The sequence below is a fragment of the Canis lupus genome, chromosome 24 (genome assembly GCF_011100685.1).
Source record: "Canis lupus familiaris isolate Mischka breed German Shepherd chromosome 24, alternate assembly UU_Cfam_GSD_1.0, whole genome shotgun sequence".
NCBI classification, from domain to species: Eukaryota; Metazoa; Chordata; class Mammalia; order Carnivora; family Canidae; genus Canis; species Canis lupus.
This window is the reverse complement of record NC_049245.1, coordinates 27,868,347-27,891,053: the sequence shown is the minus strand read 5'-3', so window position 1 is coordinate 27,891,053 and position 22,707 is coordinate 27,868,347. Positions and strand designations below refer to the sequence as shown.

The 22,707-nt window shown below is 50.5% G+C and overlaps 1 protein-coding gene across 1 annotated transcript; it reads right to left on the bottom strand.

Annotated features, from left to right (window-relative positions):
- Positions 1-713: 713 nt before the first annotated feature.
- FAM83D (family with sequence similarity 83 member D) lies at positions 714-22,025 on the bottom strand. The gene is made up of 4 exons (XM_038572312.1): positions 21,534-22,025; positions 9,535-9,702; positions 4,484-4,608; positions 714-2,128 (listed from the first exon to the last, which is right to left on the bottom strand). The coding sequence occupies exons 1-4, from the start codon at positions 22,008-22,010 to the stop codon at positions 1,144-1,146; spliced, it is 1,755 nt and encodes a 584-aa protein (XP_038428240.1). The 5' UTR covers positions 22,011-22,025; the 3' UTR covers positions 714-1,143.
- Between the last annotated feature and the right edge of the window lie 682 nt (positions 22,026-22,707).

The window sequence follows — 22,707 nt, the reverse complement described above, 5'->3', positions numbered from 1 at the left end:
TGCCTATGTGGCAGACAACACCCTTCCCTGTTACAGATCTCTTTTGCTTTGGCCAAATCAGGAGGAGGAAGCTACCGTTTAATTCTCGTGCTTTGGTCTGTCCACACCAACAAGACTGGGCAAAAACAGGATTCCCCAGCCATACCGATCCTGATTAGCAGGGTGTAGAAACCAGTTGCATGGCCTGCCACCGGACCAGGAATCTGGGATAATTGTCAGTGTCCTCTTCTGCCCCTGCTCCAGGATATTAGATTGCTAAATCATTGTCAATACACCCATCTGATGAAATGAGGCCCATGGGGCCACTAGAATTAATATCAGGGATGAATCCAGGAATGCACATGAGGCCGCCTTGGACAGAAAAGCAGAGAACCAAGGTTCTTGTCTAAATAGCTCAAGGTTTTTCCTTGAAGAAAAGACAAGCAGAGCACATGAAAAGACCTGCAGTTCCTGGCAAGTTCCCTCCTTCGAACTAAACAGTAACACTGACATTCCTATCACTAAGGAAGGCACGACCCTGACACTTAATTTTATGTCTTCTAACTTTTAGGTGGGTATTTTCTCTTTCAGCACTTTGGATCATCTACTTCTTCCCCATCCCAACACTATTTAAAAAAAAAAACCCTGCAAAAATAGCTATTTCATGCATTTACTTGTGACACCCCCAGGGTTAAAGGGAAAAGTATCAGATGGGAAAAATAATACTCGAGCAGTCACCACACAAAGGTTGTTTATATTTATTTAATGCTAAGAACATAGATATCTTAAAGAAAAGACAGACAATATGGTGTCTTCTAAGCAGGATTTTGATCACAAAAATTGGTGTTCAAATCTCTAAAACAGAAGAGCACACAAATCTAGAAAAAACAAAACAAAACATATCTTCTCTCTTACCTGAATTAACCTGAGAACCCTAAACACTCCCTTTAAGAGTTATCAATATCATAGTGCAAAGAAACTGAAAACCCATAGTGTTTCAACCATAAAACCAACACCTGGTTTATACGTGACAAAAATAGGATAAAAACATGTAAAATAATGTGCAGTTTATAGAACTCAGAGAACATCGGAGTGACCAAAGGTCGAGGGAACAAGCTGTCAAGGTGGGTGCCTGGAGGACCCAGAGGGCTGAACGCTGAGCTTTCACTGGTAGGTGGGATACAACGCGATATCTCTCACAGCCAGCAGATTCACCGACGCTCTGGTAACATTTCCGGAATGAAAACCAAGGTAGTTCTCAGTCAGGAAGGTTCTCCTGGAGAGCATGGACAGCATGTTGTTGAGCCGGGACCTGATGCCAGCAAAGTGAAACTGGCGCTCTTGATTCAAGTTCCTAAAGGAGTCTCGTAAGCACAGATCCAAGTGAGGGGTGCCCCAGAACTTGGCATGTCCAGAGGGGACAAGGTCAGCAGCTCTGCTGGATGCTTGGGAGCCCAGTGAGCTGGCCACTGAGCCCTGGGAAGACACAGAGGAGGAAGACCTCAGGCTGGAAGATCTGGACACAGACATCCTGGATACTGGTGATCCTTCTTTAGACTGGGTGCCCTGAGAAAAGAGAACATTCTCGTCCACGTCAGTCTGGGTGGTGGCTGACGTGGACCGAACCACGGTTTGGGAGGTCGCGGCCCTGGTGGTGACCATGGTCTGGGTCCCCGCACACGCCGTGGCCATGCTGGCCTGGGTCGCCACATCACTCCTGCTCACTGCTGGTGCCTCCTCTCCTGGCTCCGTCTGAGTGGCGGCCTCGGTCATCCTCCTGCCCTCTGGTTTGTCCCTGAGGCCATTGAGGTCCTCGTCACTGACAGTAGAGGACTCGGAATCGTGGCGCCTGGCCTCTGCCTTGCCTTCAGCAGGCGCCTCATACCCCAGCTCGGCCTTCTTGGGGGTGCTTGAGAGCCGGGCCAGCCGCAGGCGCAGCAGGCCGCCCAACGTGAGCTCCTTAGCCAGGGGCTTCCGGTCGACTAGATGGTCGAACCTGCCACTGATCTGGAAGTCAGAGAGCAGCTTGGAGCTGATGGGCTTCGACTCTGCGTACAGGATTCGGAACTCCAGATCAAAGTGTTCAACCACTTGGCCAGACAGGATGACCAAGTTACTGCTATTTAATTTGCCATCTGTCCATGTAAAACTTAATTAAGGATTAAAAACAAACAAAGAGAAGCTGGTAAGGATGAGCAATCTCTTTAGGTTTACTTACTGTCAAACTGAACAATAAACCCCAGGTATCCTGCTCCAGGAGTCACAGCTGGGTGACAGCGCACACCTACCATGCAGTGTAAATCCAACTGGCCTCACTCCAGTATACAACATAGGTATGCACTAAGAGAAGTTAAAAGGCCAGCTGTTTAACCAACACACTAAGACCTACACCTCCTCAGCCTCAGGATTTCTAAAAACTAGAAAGGACTAGAAGTGAGGAAACTAGCTAGTGATGTCACAATGGGAAGCTAGTGGTAGACCGTAGACTAGACCCCAGTCATTAAGAATGGCTAGCATAGAGCAGCCCTGGTGGCTCAGTGGTTTAGCAACACCTTCAGCCCAGGGTATGATCCTGGGGACCCGGAATCGTCCACGTTAGGCTCCCTGCATGGAGCCTGCTTCTCCCTCTGCCTGTGTCTCTGCCTCTCTCTCTCTCTCTCTCTCTCTGTGTGTGTGTGTGTGTCTCCTGAATAAATAAATTAAATCTTAAGAAAAAAAAAAAAAAAAGAATGGCTAGTAGAGTGCTCCTCCAATACTGCTACTTCCAAAGGGAGATGATATTGTCCTTCTAAGGATGACACTGTTGATTCAGAATTAGTGGTCCTGCCTGTCCAGCATCCCTTCTCCTTCCTCTAGTACCAAAACCCTACCCACCCCAACTAATTTTTCAAGGACTGATGACAATGCAAACAGAAAGAAAGTCTCTCTCTTTGGGAGATAGCTACTAATGGCTATGTAAGTAAGCCTGGATCTTTGCCTTCAAAGGGATAGCCTGACTGAGAATAAAGATCAGCTAGAGAAAAGCAGAGCCAGGGGACAATATTCTGATAAATGTATGCCCTCCAGGTCAAGACGAGCTGAAAACCAACTGCACCTTTCTACACTTCCAAGTTATGGGACTCAATAAATTTTACTTTGCATAAAGTAGTTCAAACTAGCTTTCTACACTTGCAATCACCCCAGTGATAAAAAAGTTTGTATTAAGAATAGGATGTTTTAAATGAGAGATCATAGAATATAGCATCATCTCTGTCTCTGGCAACCAAGGATCCCTGCTAATGCAATTCTACCTTGAGAATGACCTTCGAAGCCTTAGAAGAAACACTCTTTTGGAAACCCTCAGTGAGGGTTGAAATTGAAAACCCTCAATCATGCAAACAAGACACCTACCCAACACCAGGATCATGAAATGCTCTCAACAAATAGAAGCTACCATCCTCATCCTCATAGGTAGCATATTTCTTTTATAGAGAGTAATGTAATTTTTATATATTTTAGAATAGCCAAAAACCATTCAAGACTAAGTTTGCATAACATAGATAAAGCCTATTTTGGGTGAAAATCTAGTTTCCTCCAGTTATTTATAAACGTCTTATGAAAGGAGGTCTCAAGGAAGAGTGTGAATTTTGCTCTGAGCAACAACAGTACTGTCTGAAAAGACAGGCATTGCAAGTTTCTTGATCCAACCGTCTCAGCTTCCACAACTCTTTTCGTGTCTGCCTTTACCCAGGGCTGACACATAATCATAACCCAGAGATGCATGTTTTTTTAAAGGAGTTTTTCTTTTATAAACTCAAGACATACCTCATGCACTCCACCAATCTCACTCACAGACACACCACCAACAGAACCACATAAGAAAACATGGTATGTCTTCACTTCTGGAGATCAGTGTTAACCATTCATCTCCTCCCTCTTCAACTTCCCAGCACCCTGCTGTAAAGTGCTACTGCCAAGGAGAGACTTCAAAGGTAGGGCCAGAAACAGGGACCAGGACTTTTGAAACCCAAGCACTAGGTTACCAGGCTTGAAGGAAGGTGAAGGATTTAAGGGTAAGGTGACAGCTTCGGCTGTCCTCCACACTGATGCCGAGGCCTGCGACTGCCCCTACCTACAAGTGAGCAGGGACAAGGGGTAGGGGATGGTCAAAGGCCCCAAGGAACAGAATTTGAGACCGCTCCTGTCACTGGTGACCCCCAGTGACTCCCACTATAGGCCTGACCAAGGCTGGAATCAAGGACTCGTTCACTGGGGGTCTCCAGGCAAGTTTCAACATCTGTACTTTAGTTTTGTGGCCCATAGGGCAGGGCAGGTGACCCCACACCCAGACCACCTTCTGCAAGAGGAGGCTCTGACTCATGTACTCAACACCCGCAGATACACACCTATCAGAATGCTTGGCCACAAAGGCTCCCATTGAGAGGAAAAAGCCATTTTTACCTTTATATAGCACACACCTCCTCCAAAGGTTAGAGTAGCAAGCATGGGCAGGCTAGAGACTTACCTATAGGAGCCCGTAGCCACTCGAATGCCATCAATCAGCGTGAACTTTTCATGAACCTGCCCAACTATCTTAGTTCCTGACCTCGCATAGTATGTATTTCCAGTAATGGTCCGAACAGTCATCAGCTGTCAGCAGGGAATGGGAGAAAAAGAAACAATCCAGTGAGCAAATGATTAAGAGGGCTTGGTTTACAATTCCTGAACAGACACGCTCGTTGGCAAAGGAGCGGCCCCCAGTCCCCTTCAGTAACAGCCTACCCGGCACACTAGCAGGCATGCTTGTGACCCCAGTAATGCGACTTGGCTGAGTCTGTCTTGTGTGCCCTTGGCTTACATTGATTTTTGAGACTCACAATAGAAGACTCACTTTTGAGGAAAGGACACAAGAGAATCCAAGAAGTGATTCTGAAACAAAATGTGGGGAATAAAATCCTCAAAGAAAACATGCTAGTAATAAGTATCATTTTAACAAAGGCTTAAAGAAGCTAAGCTGGTATTTCCCCTGCCCTTTTATTTAACAGCATCAGTTAATGAATAACAGCCCATCCCCAGGTACCCCACAGAACAGGACAAGCCCTAACACAAGACTTCCGAGGCTGAACACTCATAGCACACATGGCTTAATTAGCAATATCACATCTCTTATAAGAACAAGTTTACCAAAAGGGCACCAATACATTGGGGCCCCACGGGGCCTCTGTAGGCATAATTACCCTCGTCAAAGGATGCACAGAAACTTATATCCAATGGTATGTAAAATATCAAGACCATCTGCATTCTTTGGAGCAAATCAGTACCATAGGAACTATATACCTTTAGAAATCCTACATGATCCAAAGGAAATGTTAAAATTTTTCATTTAATTCTCTCAAATCCTTCAGTGAGTGACTGGTTAAACAAAGTGTGCTACCACCATACCACATGTATCGACTCAGCAGTAGAAACAACAAGCTACTATACACACAACAATTTGGGTAGATCTCAAGGTACTGTGCAGGATGAAGAAAGCCTATCTACAAAGGTCACATACAGGGGCGCCTGGGTGGTACGGTCAGTTAAGCATCTGACTCTTGGTTTTGACTCAGGTCATGATCTCAGGATCGAGAGATCAAGCTCCATGTCAACCTCTGTGCTCAACACAGAATCTGCTTCAGATTCTCTCTCTCCTCTTTCTGCCCCTTTCCCCTCTTGCACACGTACACTCTCTAAAATAAATGTCTTGAAAAAAAAACCTCACATACTGTATGATTCCATTTAGAGGACATTCTCTAAATGACAAAATTATAGATGAGAAACAAACTACTAGTTGCCAGGGGTTAAAAATGGGGAGGAGGGCACAGAGAGAGGAGGAGATGCGACCATAATGGAAGCAAGAGGGAGATCACTGTGATAGACCAGTTCTGCATTGTGGTACACATATGTCCACAGGTGATAAAATGGCATGGAACTTTAGGCACACATTGTACCAATGCCAATTTCCAGCCTTTGATTTTGTATTATGGTACATAAGATGTAACCGCTGGGGAAAACTGGATGAAGGAAACATGGAAACCTCAATCACCTTTGCAGCTTCAGTGAATCTGTCATTATTTCAAAATGCAAACAAAAGACAAAACAAAAACACTATGCTATGACATAACATCACTTCTGTGGTCTTATCAAAACAAATAATCTGAAATTGGCCATGAGGCAATGTCAGACAAACCCAAATTTTATAGAACACTGGCTAGTGTTCTTCAAGAGCATCAAGACCCTAAAAGACAAAGGAAGACAGAGGAATAGTTCCAGATGAGAGGATGCTAAGGAGACATGACAACCCAATGGGGGATATGGTCCTGGGTTGGATCCTGGACAAGATAAAGGGTATTCGTGGAATGATCAGTGAGATCAGTAAGGTCTGTAGAGGAGATAATAGTATTAGATCAAATTTATTTCTCAATTTTGAAATTCACACGAAGGCTTGTTAATATGTTAATATTTAGACAGTTTGGGCAAAGAGTATTCAGGAATTCCCTATATTTGGGGGCACCTGGCTGGCTCAGTTGATAGAGCATGTGACTCTTGATCTCAGGGTTGTTGAGTTCAAGTCCCATGTTGGACATAGTGTCTACTTAAAAAACAAATTTTTAAAAAAGGAATTCCTTATATTTGTAACTCCTTTGTCAATCAAATTATTTTAAAATAAAATTAAACAAACTAGGAACTTCCATAGAGGTACACACTGGAGCAGGCGAGGGCAAGGTGAGGGGCTTCCTGGAGGAGAGGCTGATTCCTGATCCAAGCTTTATAAGCATTAAAAAATATCACTATGGGGGTAGCTAGGCATGGTTGTGTACATCTTTCCCTTTGGCACTTACCTGAATATAGTACAGGCCTCTGTGATTGTGGCCAAAGCACTTTTGCATGTCTACACACAAATATGTGACCAAGTTCCTACAGACAGGACACTCGACATTCAGAACCAGTTGCAGAGCCAGGGGCACAGCGGAGGTCAGCCCCCCTGGATGAGGGTACAGATTCCCCAGCAGACATACTCCAGTGAGAGAAGCACCAGAGAAGACGGTGCTTCTCTAGGAAGTAGTTAAGACACTATGAATATTACTGAGTCCAATGGTACAGACCCTGCTTCGACTCTTCCCGAGGGCAGCAATCAATAGTGTGCAACTGAGTCGGTAGGTAATGCTAGATTTCTGCCGAGTAGACGGTTTGGAGCCAGTCTCCCGATCAGAACTGTGGCCAGAGACGCTCCGTGATTTTCCCACTGCTAGCACACATAGCACACACAGCCTTAGTTTCAGACAGGGAGCCTCGGGGTTCCACGGTGGCATCCTGCATTGCTTTCCCTGGCTCTGGGTAAGAGCAGTCACAGTCTGGATGATAATGTGCTTTTTCTGTGCTCACGTGCATTTTCCTGGAGTCCACCTGGCCTTTGGTTTCAACTACTGCTGGGTCACACGGCTGGCTCATTTCATTCTGGCTCCAAGCTCTAATTCTACCTTCACCATGAATTTGCTTTGTAGCAGCAGCATCAAGTAACTACCTAATTAAATCCAATCCTTAGGTTCCTCATTAGGGAAAACCACCCCCAAAAACTCTTGAAGAAGTTAAATGGCCAAATTTTGTAGACCAAGTTACTTGATAATACCAAGGTGGCAGGCTGACATCCACTATGCAAGTAGCCAGTGGCCAAAGCCCAAATTCTTAGTTTGGTTTGTTTACTGCTTTAGTTCCAGAACACTTAAGTGGCTCAGAGAAGGTGACGAACCAATGATGAATTAAGCCCCGGAATCAGGGCTCACATTAAGATACCTGATTTAAAAAGATGAAGAACAAATATGATAATTTTTCTTGCCTCTTTCCACTACAGAGAACAAGCTAGCTGACTTATGTAAGCTTACATTTAACTACTTAAATTCAAATTACTTTCATGCTCAGAGCAAAGGACATAGAAAGCCTTTTTTTTTTTTTTTTTTTTTAAGATTTTATTTATTTATTTGAGAGAGATAGCATGAGGGGGGGAGACAGGGAGAAGGAGAAGCAGGTTCCTGGCCGGCCCATCAAGAAGTCCCACAAGCGGCTCTATCCCAGGACCGGGGGATCTTGACCCAAGCTATAGCAGATGCTTAGCCGACTGAGCCAGGTGCCCTAAGCCTAATTTTGGAATAACAAGAACCGACAGGCAGCACCTGACATGGTCAGGAACAGTGGCACTAGAGGCAGGCAGGTCCACCCACCCTATCCCACTCCTTTCTCATTATAGACACTGGACTCTCTGTGCCACCACTTCCCCAACAGAGTGGCCGTGAGGACTAAGTCACAGAGCATTTGTCAGGAGCCTAGGACAGTGCCAAGAACAAACCAGGGGCTCTATCAGTGGTGGCCCTGCCCCTGCTTCTGTCAAAAGCAGCACGTTTCAGGCACCTCACGCTGCCAAGAACTGAGCTCCTGGTTAGGCGGGAGCATGACACGAGGGGCACAAGGTTTGAGTCCTGACTCTGTGGTTTCTTTTTTTTTCCTAGTCGTGGTGGTAATTTTTTTTAATTTATTTAAATTTAATCAACACATAGCATATTATTAGTTTCAGAGATAGAGGTCAGTGATTCATCATCTCATATAACACCCAGTGCTCATAACATCACATGTCCTCCTTAATTCCCATCACCCAGTTACATATCCCTCCACCCCCTCCTCTCCAGCAACTCTAAGTTTGTTTCCTATGATTAAGTCTCTTATAGGGGCCTCTGGGTGGCTCAGTGGTTGAGTGCCTGCTTTTGGCTCAGGGATCCTGGGATCCCCCAGGATCCTGGGGTCCTCGGATCGAATCCTGCATTGGGCTCTTTGCAGGGAGGCTGCTTCTCCCTCTGCCTATATCTCTGCCTCTTTCTCTGTGTCTCTCATGAATGAATAAATAAAATCTTAAAAAAAATAATCTCTTATGGTTTGTCTTCCTCTCTGATTTAATCATTTTTCCCTCCCTTCCCATATGTTCCTGTTTTGTTTCTTAAATTCCACAAGTGAAATCATGTGATAGTTGTCTTTCTCTGACTTATTTCGCTTATATAATGCCCTCTAGTTCCAACCACGTTGTTGCAAATGGCAAGATTTCTTTTTTTTTTTTTGATGGCTAAGTAATATTTCATTGTATATATATCATCTTCCTTATCCATTCATCTGTCGATGGACAGCTGGGCTCTTTCCGTAGTTTGGCTATCATGGACATTGTTGCTATAAACATTGGGGTGCAGGTGCCCCTTCAGATCACTATATTTGTATCTTTGGGGTAAATCCCTAGTAGTGTAATTGCTGGATCATAAGGTAACTCTATTTTTAACTTCTTTAGGAACCTCCATACTGTTTTCCAGAGTGGCTGCACCAGCTTGCATACCCTAGGGTTTCTTTTCTGTGAGATTTCAGGCATATGGTTTTGCTCGTGGCCTCAGCTGCCTCTTCTGGAATGGAGATCCCCCACCCACCACCGTACAGACCGTGTAGGTCTCAGACATTCAGTCGTCACTGCTGATTGTGGGGAGACTAGAAATGTGTAACACAAACCTTCTCCTGCTCAGGATGCACTTTCAGATCCATGCACATATCCAAAAACTGCGAGAGCAGAGCCTGGTCCAGAAGGATGTAGACAGCGACTCCCTGTTTCCGACTTATTTCCTGCAGGTCCTTGAAGATGTCAATGTCCGTGAAAACATCCATCACCACCGCAATCACCTACAGAGTGAGGCAACATAGGGAAGAGCAAGCTGTCAGCTCATGGGAACACCAGCTTACAGCTTACTGACCAGACTCTGGAGCCCAACCCAGAGCCGGGAAAGACTCCCTGCCCTACAGCACCCCTGCCCACCTTCTGCACTACTGGTTTGTCCCCAACCATGGATACATCCATCTCCAAAGACACTCGGGCCACCATACCCTATACATCCAGACTTGGCTCAACTTAACCCCCAGACCACCTCCCAGCCACTGTCCTCCGCACTGCCTCGGACCAGTCCTTTCTTGTCCCTAACACCATATCTCCATTCATGCCTGTTGCTCAATCTTCCACACTCAGCATCAGTTCACAGCTGCCTGAGCCATGCAGCCCTAGGCAGATTACAGTTATTTCCAACGTCTGGCCCTGAGTCTGCAAACTAAGTGTACGGTCAGAATTAAATGACTATGTTACATAAAGTGCAAGGTACAAAAGACCCCTCAAGTATCTGTTCATTGATTCCTTTCACCAGTCCAGGGTAGGAGCCATCCAGACAGTTCAACACAGGAGGCATTTGCCAGCTCCTGGCTTTCCTTGCTGGGAACAGGCTGCTCCCGGGGCCAAGCCTCTCATCATACCCTCTGCAGGTTTAAGAGTGGGGCATTCAGTGAAGTCCTGGCAGGGCTGTGGTGTGTAGGCTTAGTACAAGTCCCTGAAAACCAAGCCAGAGCCAGGGCCTGAGCCAAGGCCTGGAGCCAAGGAGACAGCTCCCTGAGCCAGCATTAGGAGCAGCCTGGGCTGGAAGGGGGGTCTCCCTCCTCCTCACTTCAACAGTGAAAACTGTGTGTCTTCAGACATTAACTCCTTTTCTGAACATTAAGGCATTTATTTATGGGTCTCACGTCTCCTACTGGAATGAAGGCCCTGGAATGGGATGGATTCAGCTCTGTGTCCCCCAGAGGACTCAGGACAGCACCTGATAGCCATGATCCCTTAAGGAGGGGAGTGTTCAAGAACCAACACAGAGACAAACAGGAGATTCTCTGGTCTTTCTCCAACATCCTAGTCTCACTACCAGGATGAGGGACCATGAAATGCCAGCCTCCGGAAAGTCACTGCTATGAGGAGTCTGGAAAGACCAATTTCTCTCTATGGCTGCCTTCCCCACGGCTTCCCACCCCCCCCCACCCACCCCCCCAGTGTTGATGAAGCCCCAACTGTTGAGCTATTATTGGGGAAGGGTTTGGCTAAAACCCCCGGACACAATTTTTTAAAGTAAGTGTTTTTTGTTTTTTGTTTTTTAAAGTAGGCTCCATGCCCACCACGGGGCTTGAACTCACAACCCTGAGATTGAGAGTTGCACACTCTGCAGACTAACCCAGCCAGGTGCCCTGAAAATCAGTGTTCTCTCTGAATTGGTGGCATCATCAGAAGTTTACATCCTCCGTGGGATGTCTGGGTAGCTCAGCGGTTGAGCACCTGCCTTAGGCTCATGGTGTGATCCTGGGTTCTGGGATGGAGTTCCACAACAGGCTCCCCACAAGGAGTCTGCTTCTCCCTCTGCCTATGTCTCTGCTTCTCTCTGTGTCTCTCATGAATAATTAAATCTTTAAAAGAAGTTTACATCCTCCCATGTGGTTTTAGGCACCCCATGCAGAGTTGTATCCAGGTCATCTAACATAGTGGACAAAGGTAGAAAGGCCTGGGCATCAATCCAAGCTCTGGAGCACACTAGCTGTGTGACCCTAGGCAAGTTCTTCAGCTGTCTGAGCCTCAGTTTCCTCCTCTGGAAGAGATGGATAATAACAGCATCTACGTCTAAGGGCTGTCGTGAGGATTACATGAGACAAAGACGAAAAGGGCTTAGCTCAGGCATAATGCAGGTGCTCCATCAAGCAGCCAGCACCTCTTCAGAGTCTGCTGTGAGCCAAACCCCGGGCTAGGCAGAAAAACAGCTATAAAGAATCTGACAGATACCAGACTTATCTGCAAAGGGGGGACAAGAGATGCAGGCAGGCAAAATGAGGCAATTTCATCAGGGGAACTTGAGGACAGGAGGAGACAGTGAGGCCCCTCCCTTGCTGTGGTGCAGGTGCTACAGGTACTCAATTGTTTACCAGAGCAAAGAAGGATTCCTGGAGAAGAGGGCCTTTGAGCTGAATCACAAATAAGGACCCAATTTAGACATTTTTATTTTTCAGATTCAGCAATGTTTAGGAGGACTCACAGCTGAAGAAGTGAAGAGGAGGGCAATGGAGCAGAAAACCATGTGGCAGCAGAGGGAGAGGCAGGAAATGATGGGGTAGGGGCCAGTGTGGCCAGAACAGAGAACATGTGTGAGAGGGAACAGCAGGATCTGGCTGAGGGGCCTTCAGGTGAGCCAGATGGTGGAGGGCCTGAGTGCCAACCAGAGTCATCACCAAACAGGCAATGGAGGGGGAGGTTTAAAAAGAGAAAAGGGAGGGGGGGCAGGGGAGGACGCCTGGGTGGCTCCGCAGCTGAGGGTGTGATCCTGGGATCCGGGATCCAGTCCTGCATTGGGCTCCCTTGGCGGGGAGCCTGCTTCTCCCTCTGCCTGTGTCTCTGCCTCTCTCTGTCTCTCATGAATAAATACATCTTTAAAAAAAAAAAGAGTAAAGAGGGGTGCATGGGGGGCTCAGTCGGTGAAGCACCTGCCTTGGGCTCAGGTCATGGTCCCAGGGCCCTGCGTCAGGCCCCCTGCTCAGCAGAGTCTCCCTCTCCCCTTTCCCCCTGCTTGTGTTTTCATGCACTCTCTCAAATGAATAAAAAAATCTTTTAAAAATGTAAGAGTAAGGGGCTCCAGGGGCACCTGGGTGGCTCAAACACCTGACTCTTGGTTTCGGCTCAGGTCATGATCTCAGGATTGTGAGATCGAGCCCCGGGTCAGGCTCCACAAAGATTCTCTTTCTCCGTCTGCCCCTCCCCATCCTACCCCCCAAAAAGAGTAAGGAGTTTGAAGTGGTGAACCCAACAGTAGTGGCTACTAGAAGATAGGTTGGTGCAGGCTGGAGGTCTGGCCCCATCTCCTACAACCCAGAAGGCACTCAGATATTTTTATTTTTCAGATTCAGCAATGTTTAGGAGGACTCACAGCTGAAGGAAGAAAAATCAGTGGTAGAGGCTTCCATGACAGGCCAGGCAGGAAGCAACAAGGGCTGCAGAGAAGGGAAGGAGCCCATGCAAAGAGCCCGGCAGCGGACTATGCAGGCTGGAGGCGAGGGGGGGTATGCTGGGGGGAGGTAGAGGCACACTCATCTCCACATAAACAGAAAACACCCAACAGGCCTGAGAGAAAGGCTATGGAAGGCATCGGGAGCAGCAGTAAAACCTTCAGAGGACTGAACGTACTCATACAGGATTGTGTGCAGAGCTCACAAGAGAAAGCTCAGGAAGACAGAGCCAAGGCTCATTCACTGACCTCAAGAAAGCCAGGCCGATGAGGGACACAGAGGACGCCCAGTCTCATGGGGCTGGTGGTCGTGCACCCAGCTTGCCCATGGAAGGGACCGAGAAACCCTGCTCGGCTGGCCGGCTTAGAAACCGGGACCCAGGAGCAGGGCCCAGAGAGTAAGGCGCCTACTAAACTGGACTTTGATTCACCACTTATCAAAACAAATGTACAAACACCGCCTTTGTTAGGTGGTGAGTACGTATCCAATTAGCTATTGGTTTGTTTGGTTTTAAAGGCCCAGCCTTTCCTGTACGTGTTGAAAATAATTGGATTTGAACGCTAGGTGTTTAGAGGGTGGATGGAGGTATTTCTCTCCATACCTTCCCTGTACCCATCCCCTCCTGTCTTACCAGAGCAGAAGGCTTGCAACAGAGAAGAGCCCACCCCACTCCCCCATCACCTCCCCACTCCAGCCCCGTGCAGTCAAGTCCCGTAGACTACACTAGACCTGAGGTCCCTCAAACCTCTGAACAGACACTCTCTCCACCAAGCTCAGCAACAGCCTGGACTCATTCACAGGCCAGCTGAGTGCCTGCTTTCCAAGGCTAGACTCGTGTCCTAGGTGCTACTTTCCTGCTGCAGGTCGCTGGGCCCTGGAAGGACACCTGGACTTGGAACCAGCCATTGCTCCCACTCCCTGACACATCACATGGGATGGACAAGGGAGAGACACATCTGGAAAGTGGGCATCCCATGCCCATCAAGCCCTTCCCCCCACCCCAGTCACTATCCCAGCCTGTGCTGTAAAGGGCCTGCCCAACCTCTAAGGGTTAGAAAGCTCTAAAAAGGGGGGCTTCTGAGTGTCTATTCAAGGTCAATCCCCATTGGCAACTCGGTGCGAATCAGTCACTATGTAATATGCAAGGAGGAAACATCCCACTGCCAGAAGCTGTCACCCAGTACCCTACAGTTCCGGCACTTCTCCGGCCACATCTAGAGCAGCCACACCTGTGTCAAGTCCCACAGCATGCTCACAGGTAACAACCCTCATCCGGTCACTCCAACTACCCCTTGGTGATTTAAACCAAGGGACCCAGTGATCCACGGCTATACAGCAGCAACTACCGTGCTATTTTCAGTCTTCGGGATGAGCACAAACCATTTCTGTTCATTTTCACATGATCTGGGAAGCTTTTCCATCGGCTTTCTTGCATAAAAGCTCTAAAGAGATATCTCGGGATTTCAAAACCCCAGTAATTATCTCTGGTTTCCTGATGAGAAAAATAAAGCTTGGAGCGGTTAGGTAACTTGTTCACAGTGACACACTTAAGCAAAGGCGGGAGCTGGAATCCCAGCCCAGGTCTGGGCGACTCCAGAGCCACCTATTAAGAGTGTTAGATTACATAGGATTCTAAACAAGTCTAAGGTTTAGTGTCCAAGGGGTTGAGAGCTCGGAATACATCCTGAAAGGATCAGTACCGTATTTCACAAAGGACATGGGATGGATCCCATCAGGAGACGATGACAAATGACACGAAATAGTTCACAGAAGGAATGTTAAGGAAGCCTGGAAGCCCCAGCCCTAGAAGGGAAGCCCCTTCTCTCTGCAGGTGGTACTGCCGAGTAACGGAGAATGCACTTCATCAGGAAACCTGGGGAACACAGGCATTGGGTGAACGGGCTGCAGAGGCGGACCTAGACTTGGGTGCTGGCTCCTCCACCTTCCAGCACCATGGACCCTCCGGCAAGATACTTAAGTTCTGCTTCCTTCTGTTGTCTGCAAATACTACTGCCTGTCCTGGAGGCTCTGCCGCGGGTTCAGCCCAGAGAGAACCCCGGCCGGCCCCCAGCACACAGGAAGCCCTCATACGGCAGCTTGTGAGTCTGATCCCCAGTTTTGCCACTATCCCCAGGCAGGTGGTTCTCCCTGAGATCAGCGCCCTCTAGCTGGGTGGTGTAGGGCCCCTCGTTCCAGCTCTCCCTCTGCCAGAAGCGGGAAGTTCCCGTCCATCACCCCTTCTTCCCACACCTGTCTCCCCCCCTCCCACCGCAGCCGGAAAGCACGGGCACGTGAGCCACATGTGTGGAGTTCTACCCCAGGTCTGTGCACACTCGGAGAGCCTCGGCCTGCCCGGCGACAGCCCAGCTGCTGAACTTCACACTGACCACGTGCCACTCAGACCCAGTTCCCTCGGTCCCCCGGTGCCCTTGCCACCTATGCTTCTGGACACCCTCGTGCTCTCCCCATTCATTACAGGCTTTAAATAGAACAGATATCACCTCCTTGAAATTTCTTGAAAAGTGTGTAAGTGACTCGGTATTATCTTCAGGGTTTAGAAACAAAGTGACAAAGTAAATGTCCACCACGACCCGGAATTAGCGTGTGGGTGGTGTTTCCCCGCAGTCGTACAACTAACCACAGAAGCACCGGGACGGAGGCGCTGGCGTGGCCCAGGTCCGCAGTGTGCACCGCGCCTCTCCAGACAGGCAGGGAGCAGCGCCTGCCCTCGCGGACCCACCGGCAGCTGCATCTCCTCCGGCGTGTTCCAGCATGAAGTACTTAGGCCAGCTAGGCTTTTAGAAAGCAGCAGCATCCAGAGGGGTTGGGGGGACTCAGGGGGCTATTGTTCTGAGTTCTCTTTATGTTCTATTTATGGAAAGCACTTACCTGGTTCCAAACTCCGATCTACAAAACAGGGTGTTTCCAGAGTCACTTACCCCCCATCCTCATCCCTGTGCCTCCTTTCTCCATCACGATAGTGACTTTGATCTGTCCTTAGATGGTCTTGCATTTTGCTAAATATAAATAAGTATGCCTACGTATGTACACACGTACTTTACCATCAACGATGTGTATTACGTATACACATGTGTGTGTTCATGTCCCCCCTGCAGGTAAAAGGCAGCATGTGATACACCACATTCTAGAGCAGTGCTGATCAACAGAACCTTCTGGGACCACAGAAATGTTCTGTCTGTGCCATCCACACGGTAGCCACTAGCTACCAGCAGAGACTGAATGCTTGAAATACAACTAAGATACACAGGAACCGGATTTTTCATATTTCATTTGAATTCATATAAATTGAAATAGCTACAGATGGCCAATGGGGATGTCAATGGTTGTTGCAGCTCTAGACACTCAGTCACAGTAAATAGAACAGCTCCTTTCCTAGGGCCACCCCGCAGATGGGTCAGTTTACTCCCTGCTCCTCTACTTCCACTCCTCCAGTCTCTCACTGTTGTAAATAGTGCCACAAACAAAAAGCCTATTGCACGTGTCTATTCATGCTTCTGCCGGTGTGTCTCTGGACCAGACACACAGGTGCAGAGTCGATGGGTAAATGCAACTGAAATGTTCCTGGATATTCCCAAATTCCCCTCCACGGGCTCTACCACTTGCATCAGGATTTTTACAAAAGCCTGCATACTCAGTACTTTTTTTGGTGAGAGAACTGATCCCATATCCACAAAGGACCCAGGATGATCCTGCAGCTTCTCTGCTATGTGACAGACATCAGAAAAGAACGAAGGAATAACAGCAGACAGAGCAGAAGGGTGGCTGCACTGCTGAGGGGAAGGGGGTGGGAGTCACTGTGCAATGGAGACAGAGCTTCAGTACGGGAAGATGACAGTCCTGAGGTGGACAGTGGCCATGGCTGCAAAGATGTGACTACAATTAATGCCACTTCATGGTAAAAATAGTAAATTTGGTGTATTTTACCACCACCAGACTTGAAAGAAAGAGAAAGAAAGAAAGAAAGAAAGAAAGAAAGAAAGAAAGAAAGAAAGCAAGCAAGCCATCAATTCCAAAATCCTTCACCTGATACATAAAATCAAAAGAAGAGATAAAAAGTAGCAATGCTGTCTGCTGGGGTACATCCTACATTTGTGCCTCTGATAGACTTTCCAGGCCAGTGGTTCTTAACCAGGGGCAATTTCCTTCCCTAGGGGACATTTGGCAATTTCTTTAAATTGTGGTAAAATATATGATAGATCTGCCATGCTCATGATTTTCAGGGTATTTTCAGTGGCATTAGTTACATTCACAACATGTGCAATCACCAGGTCTGCTTCCAAAACCTTTTCATCACCCCAAACAGAAACTCTGTAACCTTTAAGCAATAGGTCCCTATCCCTCCTTGGGAGGGAGACTTCTTGAATATCCTGACTATTGGCGGGGGATGGCGTTTCCAGCATCTAGTGGGTAGCAGCCGGGGATGCTGCTCAGGATCCAATGCACAGGACAGCCCTCCAGGACAAAGAATTATCTGATCCAAAATATCAACAGTAGTAATATTGAGAAATCCTGCTCTGGGCTGACTGGGGCATCCGGAACAGGAACTGAGCACACCGGACAGATTCTACTGGAACTCAGAGGAGCATTAAGCAAGATCAGGAGGGCCCAAATTCTGATACATCCGCATGCACACCAGGGGCCTCCAACAGATTTCTCAGCGGCTACTCCTCCTGACAGGACGCTTCGTCACGCACTGCTTCTACTAATGCTCAGGTTATCAAATGGATGCCCAAGGGTGCCTCATTGCACAAGGGCCTCTTTGGAACACAGGCAGCTGGTAAGAACCGTGCCTCTGAGGGGTGTGGAACCTCCTGGCAGGATGAGCTTTGCCCAGGAACTCCCATTCAAAACCAGAAATACCCCTCAAGGACCACTGCAGAAACCCATCGCCCATCGAGGGCATGCAGCACTTCCAGGGAAAGTCTCTACTCCAACCTGATTCACAGGGGCCAGAGTCCAGCCACACACCAATTCACATGGCAGCAGAGACAAAGAACAAAATGATTCATCAACTAACACAGTAGAGTACAGGGAAAGACTCCAGAGTAGGTGTGTCAGGGAAAAATCTTGTTCGGCTCCAAATTATTCTAAACGTTCCTTAGGAAGCCAACCTCTTGGCTCTCAAATGCAAAGCAGTATTTCCTCCAGCTTTGGTGAAGCTCAAGTGAGCACCGGGTCAGTAGTCAGCCTGCATTCAGAAGCCACGCTGCACATACATCGTGCGTGTTTTAAACGCCGTGTCTCACTCATGTGGCGGAATGCCCAAACTTTGAAAGGCGCACAGAAACTGAGCCAATGGAGGGCCTGGCCGACTCACAGCCCCAGTCACACCTACTCTGGGACGAGAACTCGCCGAGTGGAAAGGCAGGTGGAATCGCCCAAACGGTTTTGCCATCTTCTGTCCCGCCTCTCCCCTCCCCGCCAACTGTGCCAGACACCCCACATGCAGCAGGAGTGCTGGGTGAGGACGAAACGGATCCAAAAACTGGCCGTCCGGGCTGCAAAGCTAGGATTAGACACTACCATTTCCCAAGTGCCTGCATCCTGACCACTCCAGGCTTCTTCCCCACAAGTGCAGAAGTAGTACTGCCCTAGTCGTTTTGCCGATTATAGGACATGCATCGCGGAAACAAAATGTCCAGATCTTCAGAAACTGCTAAGAAGCTTCGGCCTGTTGAAACTTGTCAGGGTGCCATGAAACTTGTCAAGGTGCCAATCCTCCCGCATGGCAGGGAGTCCGTGTGGAGCAGTGGTTATGAGCACGGACTCCAGAGCTAGGCAGGCAGGCTGGAGCCCAGATCTGTCCCCTACTAATCCTGTGATCTTGGGCAAGTTAACTGCCGGGTCTCTTCTTAATGTGGCCTCCTCCTAGCGGCGAGAGGGTAAATGGGAGAATCCTGGTAAAGGGGTTAGCACAGAAATTGACCCACTAGAAGTGCTCAATCCTACCAGCAGGTGCCTTCACCATCAGGACACGGATGCCTAATGGCTTCTCGTCTCATCCTGAACCAGCCTAAGACCTGCATCCTCACTGTCCTTGCTGCCACAGGTACATCAAAGGATGTGGCCAGAGTGACGGCGCCACTCCTGTGTCCACAAAGCACAGCTCTACCCAGAGCTGCAGTACTGGCCGAGCCACCAGATTAGCAGTTACCTCTGACCCCCATAGGGCCTGTCCACCTGAGGACAGAGACAGTGCCTTATCTCCACTTGGCACAAGGCGGAAAGTGGGGGCTGTCAGTGGCTAAGGGCTGCCGTTCCTCAGTTTGCATCCGGGCTCTGTCTCTCCCTAGCTTTGTGACCTTGGGGCAACTTCTCTATGCCTCGGCTCCATCGCCTGTGGAGTGGAGATAAGTGCACCTACCCTGGAATTATTTGGAACATTGTTTAGCAGAGAGCATTTAGAGAGCAGAGAGGAGATGGTCTCTGAGGCCTCAAGGTTAGCATGTCTCAAAGCCAACTCCTCTCCTGGTCCCAACTCTCAGTCTCACTCTCTCCTGTAGACTAACTTGGTGGCCTCGCTGCCCACCCAAGCTAAAAAACCTCTCTCCTCCCCAACTCTGCCTCTCCCGTCTTCTCCTTGCCTATTCTCCTACCCCATTCCTCAACACCCTCCCAGGCTACTGAATGATCAAGTCCTGTTATTAAAACTGTTCCCCTACCCAACCGCCCAGCACTGCCTTAGCACCCCCCTCTTATCAGTAGGTCCTTGTGCCCTCTTCCCTACAAGCACCCCAGACACCAGCCTCAGCCCTCTCTAACCCATCCTCCCTCATGCCCCCACCAGAATTACTGTTCAGGGACACCAATCTAATGACACTCCTCTGTCAAAACCTTCAGTGGCTCCCCATTGCTCTTTAGCAGGCAAACCCTGGCTCTGGTCTCCCTTCAGCCTCCTCTTCTACCACTAACGCTCACATACTCTCTGCTCCAGCTGTGAGGAACCTGGCTGCTGTGTCCTTTCACCCTTCTGGGCCAGTCTCTATCCTCTGGCCTGGCAAGCCCCCAGCATCCTTCTAGACCCAACTCCAAGGTTACCGCCTCACCTGACACTTTCTTTCCGTCTGTAGCAACTTCCTTACCCATTCCATCAGCAGACTGTCAACTCTCAAGTGCAAGCATCATGCCCTTCACCTGTGGCCCCAGCCCCTGGCACAGCATCCGACACCCAGTAGGTGCTGAATGAGCAAGCAGTGTGGCACCTGGCAGAGATGCTGAAAATATCAGTATCAATCAGATTTAAAGGTAACGTACCACCTTTCTCCACTAAAATCGCCCAGGTTCCAAATACAGAATCTTAAAGATATGAGTATGTCGCTAGACTACGGCACAGAACAGGGCAGGAGGTCCTAACCTGGAATGCCAGTATTATAGAATGCCCTCAGAACAAAGGGAGGCTGAGCACCAGCCTCGAGCCCCTTCCAAGGCCAGCACGTGAGTTGAGTTTTCCCTCTGGCCTCAGCCCCAGGGCCCCTTTGCCGCCAATAAAAAGTAGAGCTAGGCCAGAGGTTAAGGCAATTCCTCCTTCTTTCACGGGGAGATCTGTTCATAATTCTTTTAACTTCCAAGTGCCCAAATTTTCCTCCTGGAAGCGAGCTCTAGAAATTCACCCCACCATCGTGCCTTTCTCCATCTTTTTAATCTTGTCAAGCATCTGCGATGTCAAAAGGACCTTCAGCCTACCCACCACACCAACTCCCTCAAAGGCAAGGCACTAAGCCAGGCTACCTTCTACCCAATGCAACCCCGTCAGGAAAAGCACAGAACCCTGGTGAGAGTCAGGGCTTGTTCCCGGACCGGATGCAGAGATCCTAAGCCACAGGTGCCCTGCTGAGTGTAACCAAGGCCCGGGGCCTGGGGCTTTACCTGCCCGTGTGTCCCTGGCACAGTTGACAGCCAGGAAGATGGGCGCTGCCAGTGGGCAGCCAAGCTGGGCGGCAGCGAACAGGGCTCTGGACTAAGGCGCTGCGGCCACACCCACCCTGCCCCCCCCCCCCCCCACCGTCGCGTGCTGCACGCTTTCCCCCAGATCCCTGGGTCCCCAGCACCCTGCTGCAGTCAGACCGCCCACCCCACCCACAGTAAGACTCCAGACAACAGCACCAAAACCCACTGTGAAGAGAGATGACCCAAAGCAGGGTTATCTGCTTTTTAGGAGACCACCAACCGGGGCAGCCCCCCTCGTTCACAGAGAGGGCCATTCCTCCTCTGGCCTACGGCCGGAGGGAAAGAGGCAGGCTTCTCAGGTTAGCGCTGGAACGTGTGTGCTTTCTACAGGGTAGGACCCGGAGCTGTGGCTGGCGACAACGCCAACGCCCGCCGCGGTTGTCCTGAGTGCGACCTTTCTGGACTTCTTCCCTGGGGAACGCAACTCTTAGGAGCTGGGATCCGGTGTTGGCTGCCGGCCAGGAAAATTAGCAATCCGGTCTCCGGTTTTAACTGAAATGCAGAACTGGGAGTAGTTCTAGTCCCCCCCACCCCCCGCCCCCCGGGATGTGGCTCTCGGGAGCTGGACCTCGGACGCCGCTCCCGTCCCTGCGGGCTGAGGCTTCCCCCATGTCCCTGTGAGCCAAGGGGCGGGGTCGAGTCGGGGGCCCCCGAGAGGGCCCCCCGCGCCGGGGCCCGAGGCGGGCGCTCACCTCCCGCGCGGCGCGGAGCTGCTGGCGCAGCGCGTCCTTGCAGCCGTGGGGGCCGCCCGAGCCCGCGCCGCGGGGCTGGAAGTGCGCCTCGACGCGCGTGGCGCCGCGGTAGGCGCCCCGGTAGAAGGCGGGCCAGCCGAGCTCCAGCGGCGGCGGCTCCAGGTCCGACTGCTCCGGGAAGTAGGTGCCGGACGAGCAGTCGAGCGACGAGCCGAAGGAGTCCTCGGGCCCCGCCGCCGCGCCGCCCCGGCCCGGCCCCTCGGCCGCCCGCAGGACCGCGCGCACCTCCTCGCGGCTCAGGAAGCGGCCGAGGCGCTCGCGCCGCAGGAAGGCCTCGAAGGCGTCGGGGCCGCCCGCCAGCAGCTCCTCGAGCGCCAGGCGCCGCGCCTCGCTGTACAGCTCGGCCGGGTTGGGCGGCCCGCAGGGCGACAGGCAGCTGGCGGGCAGCTCGTCCAGGCCCTCGCGGCGCTGAGCCATCGCGGCCCGGGACGGATGCGCGGGGTCGGCGGGCGCCGGCCGCGGGCCGCCTTATACGCGCCTTTGAATCCAACCGGCCCGCGGCCCGGCCCTCCCATTGGCTGTCGGTGCCGGCGGCCCCGCCCCCTGACCTGCCATTGGCTGCCCCGCGGCCTGGCCCCGCCCCCGCCTCGGCGGCGGCGGCGGCGGCGGCGGCGGCTCTCGAGCGTGAATCGCCGCGTGGGATTGAAACGTGGAGACCCCGCCCCGTCTCCGTCAGTAGTTCCCGCCGCGGGCCCGCGGGGAGCCGAGCTCTGCAGGGTCAGCCGAGCCCCAGGGGCGGCGCTGCCCAGGGCGGCGGGACGGAAGCCGGAGAGCCCGGCCCCCGCCCTCCTAGCGCGCCCCCTGCTGGCCGCGCGGCTCCTGGGCCCTCGGAGCTTGGGTGTGTGCCCCGCCCCGGAGCCGCATCCCCCGCGTTTTCGTCATTTGGAAACCCCTTCCGAAAATACCCGCCCGTCCTAAAACCTTCTCCTCTGATCACACCTTCAGGTAGCTTTCCCTTTTCTCATTCCATCAGGTTTTTGGCCTGGCAATACCCGCAACCCCGCCTAAACCCCACTCTCCACGTGCATCTGGGCAACTGTCGAGTGCTGGGGGAAAGAAAATGCAACCATGCCATCTGTGCCTTGAATTCACGATCTCAGGGACGCCTGAAATA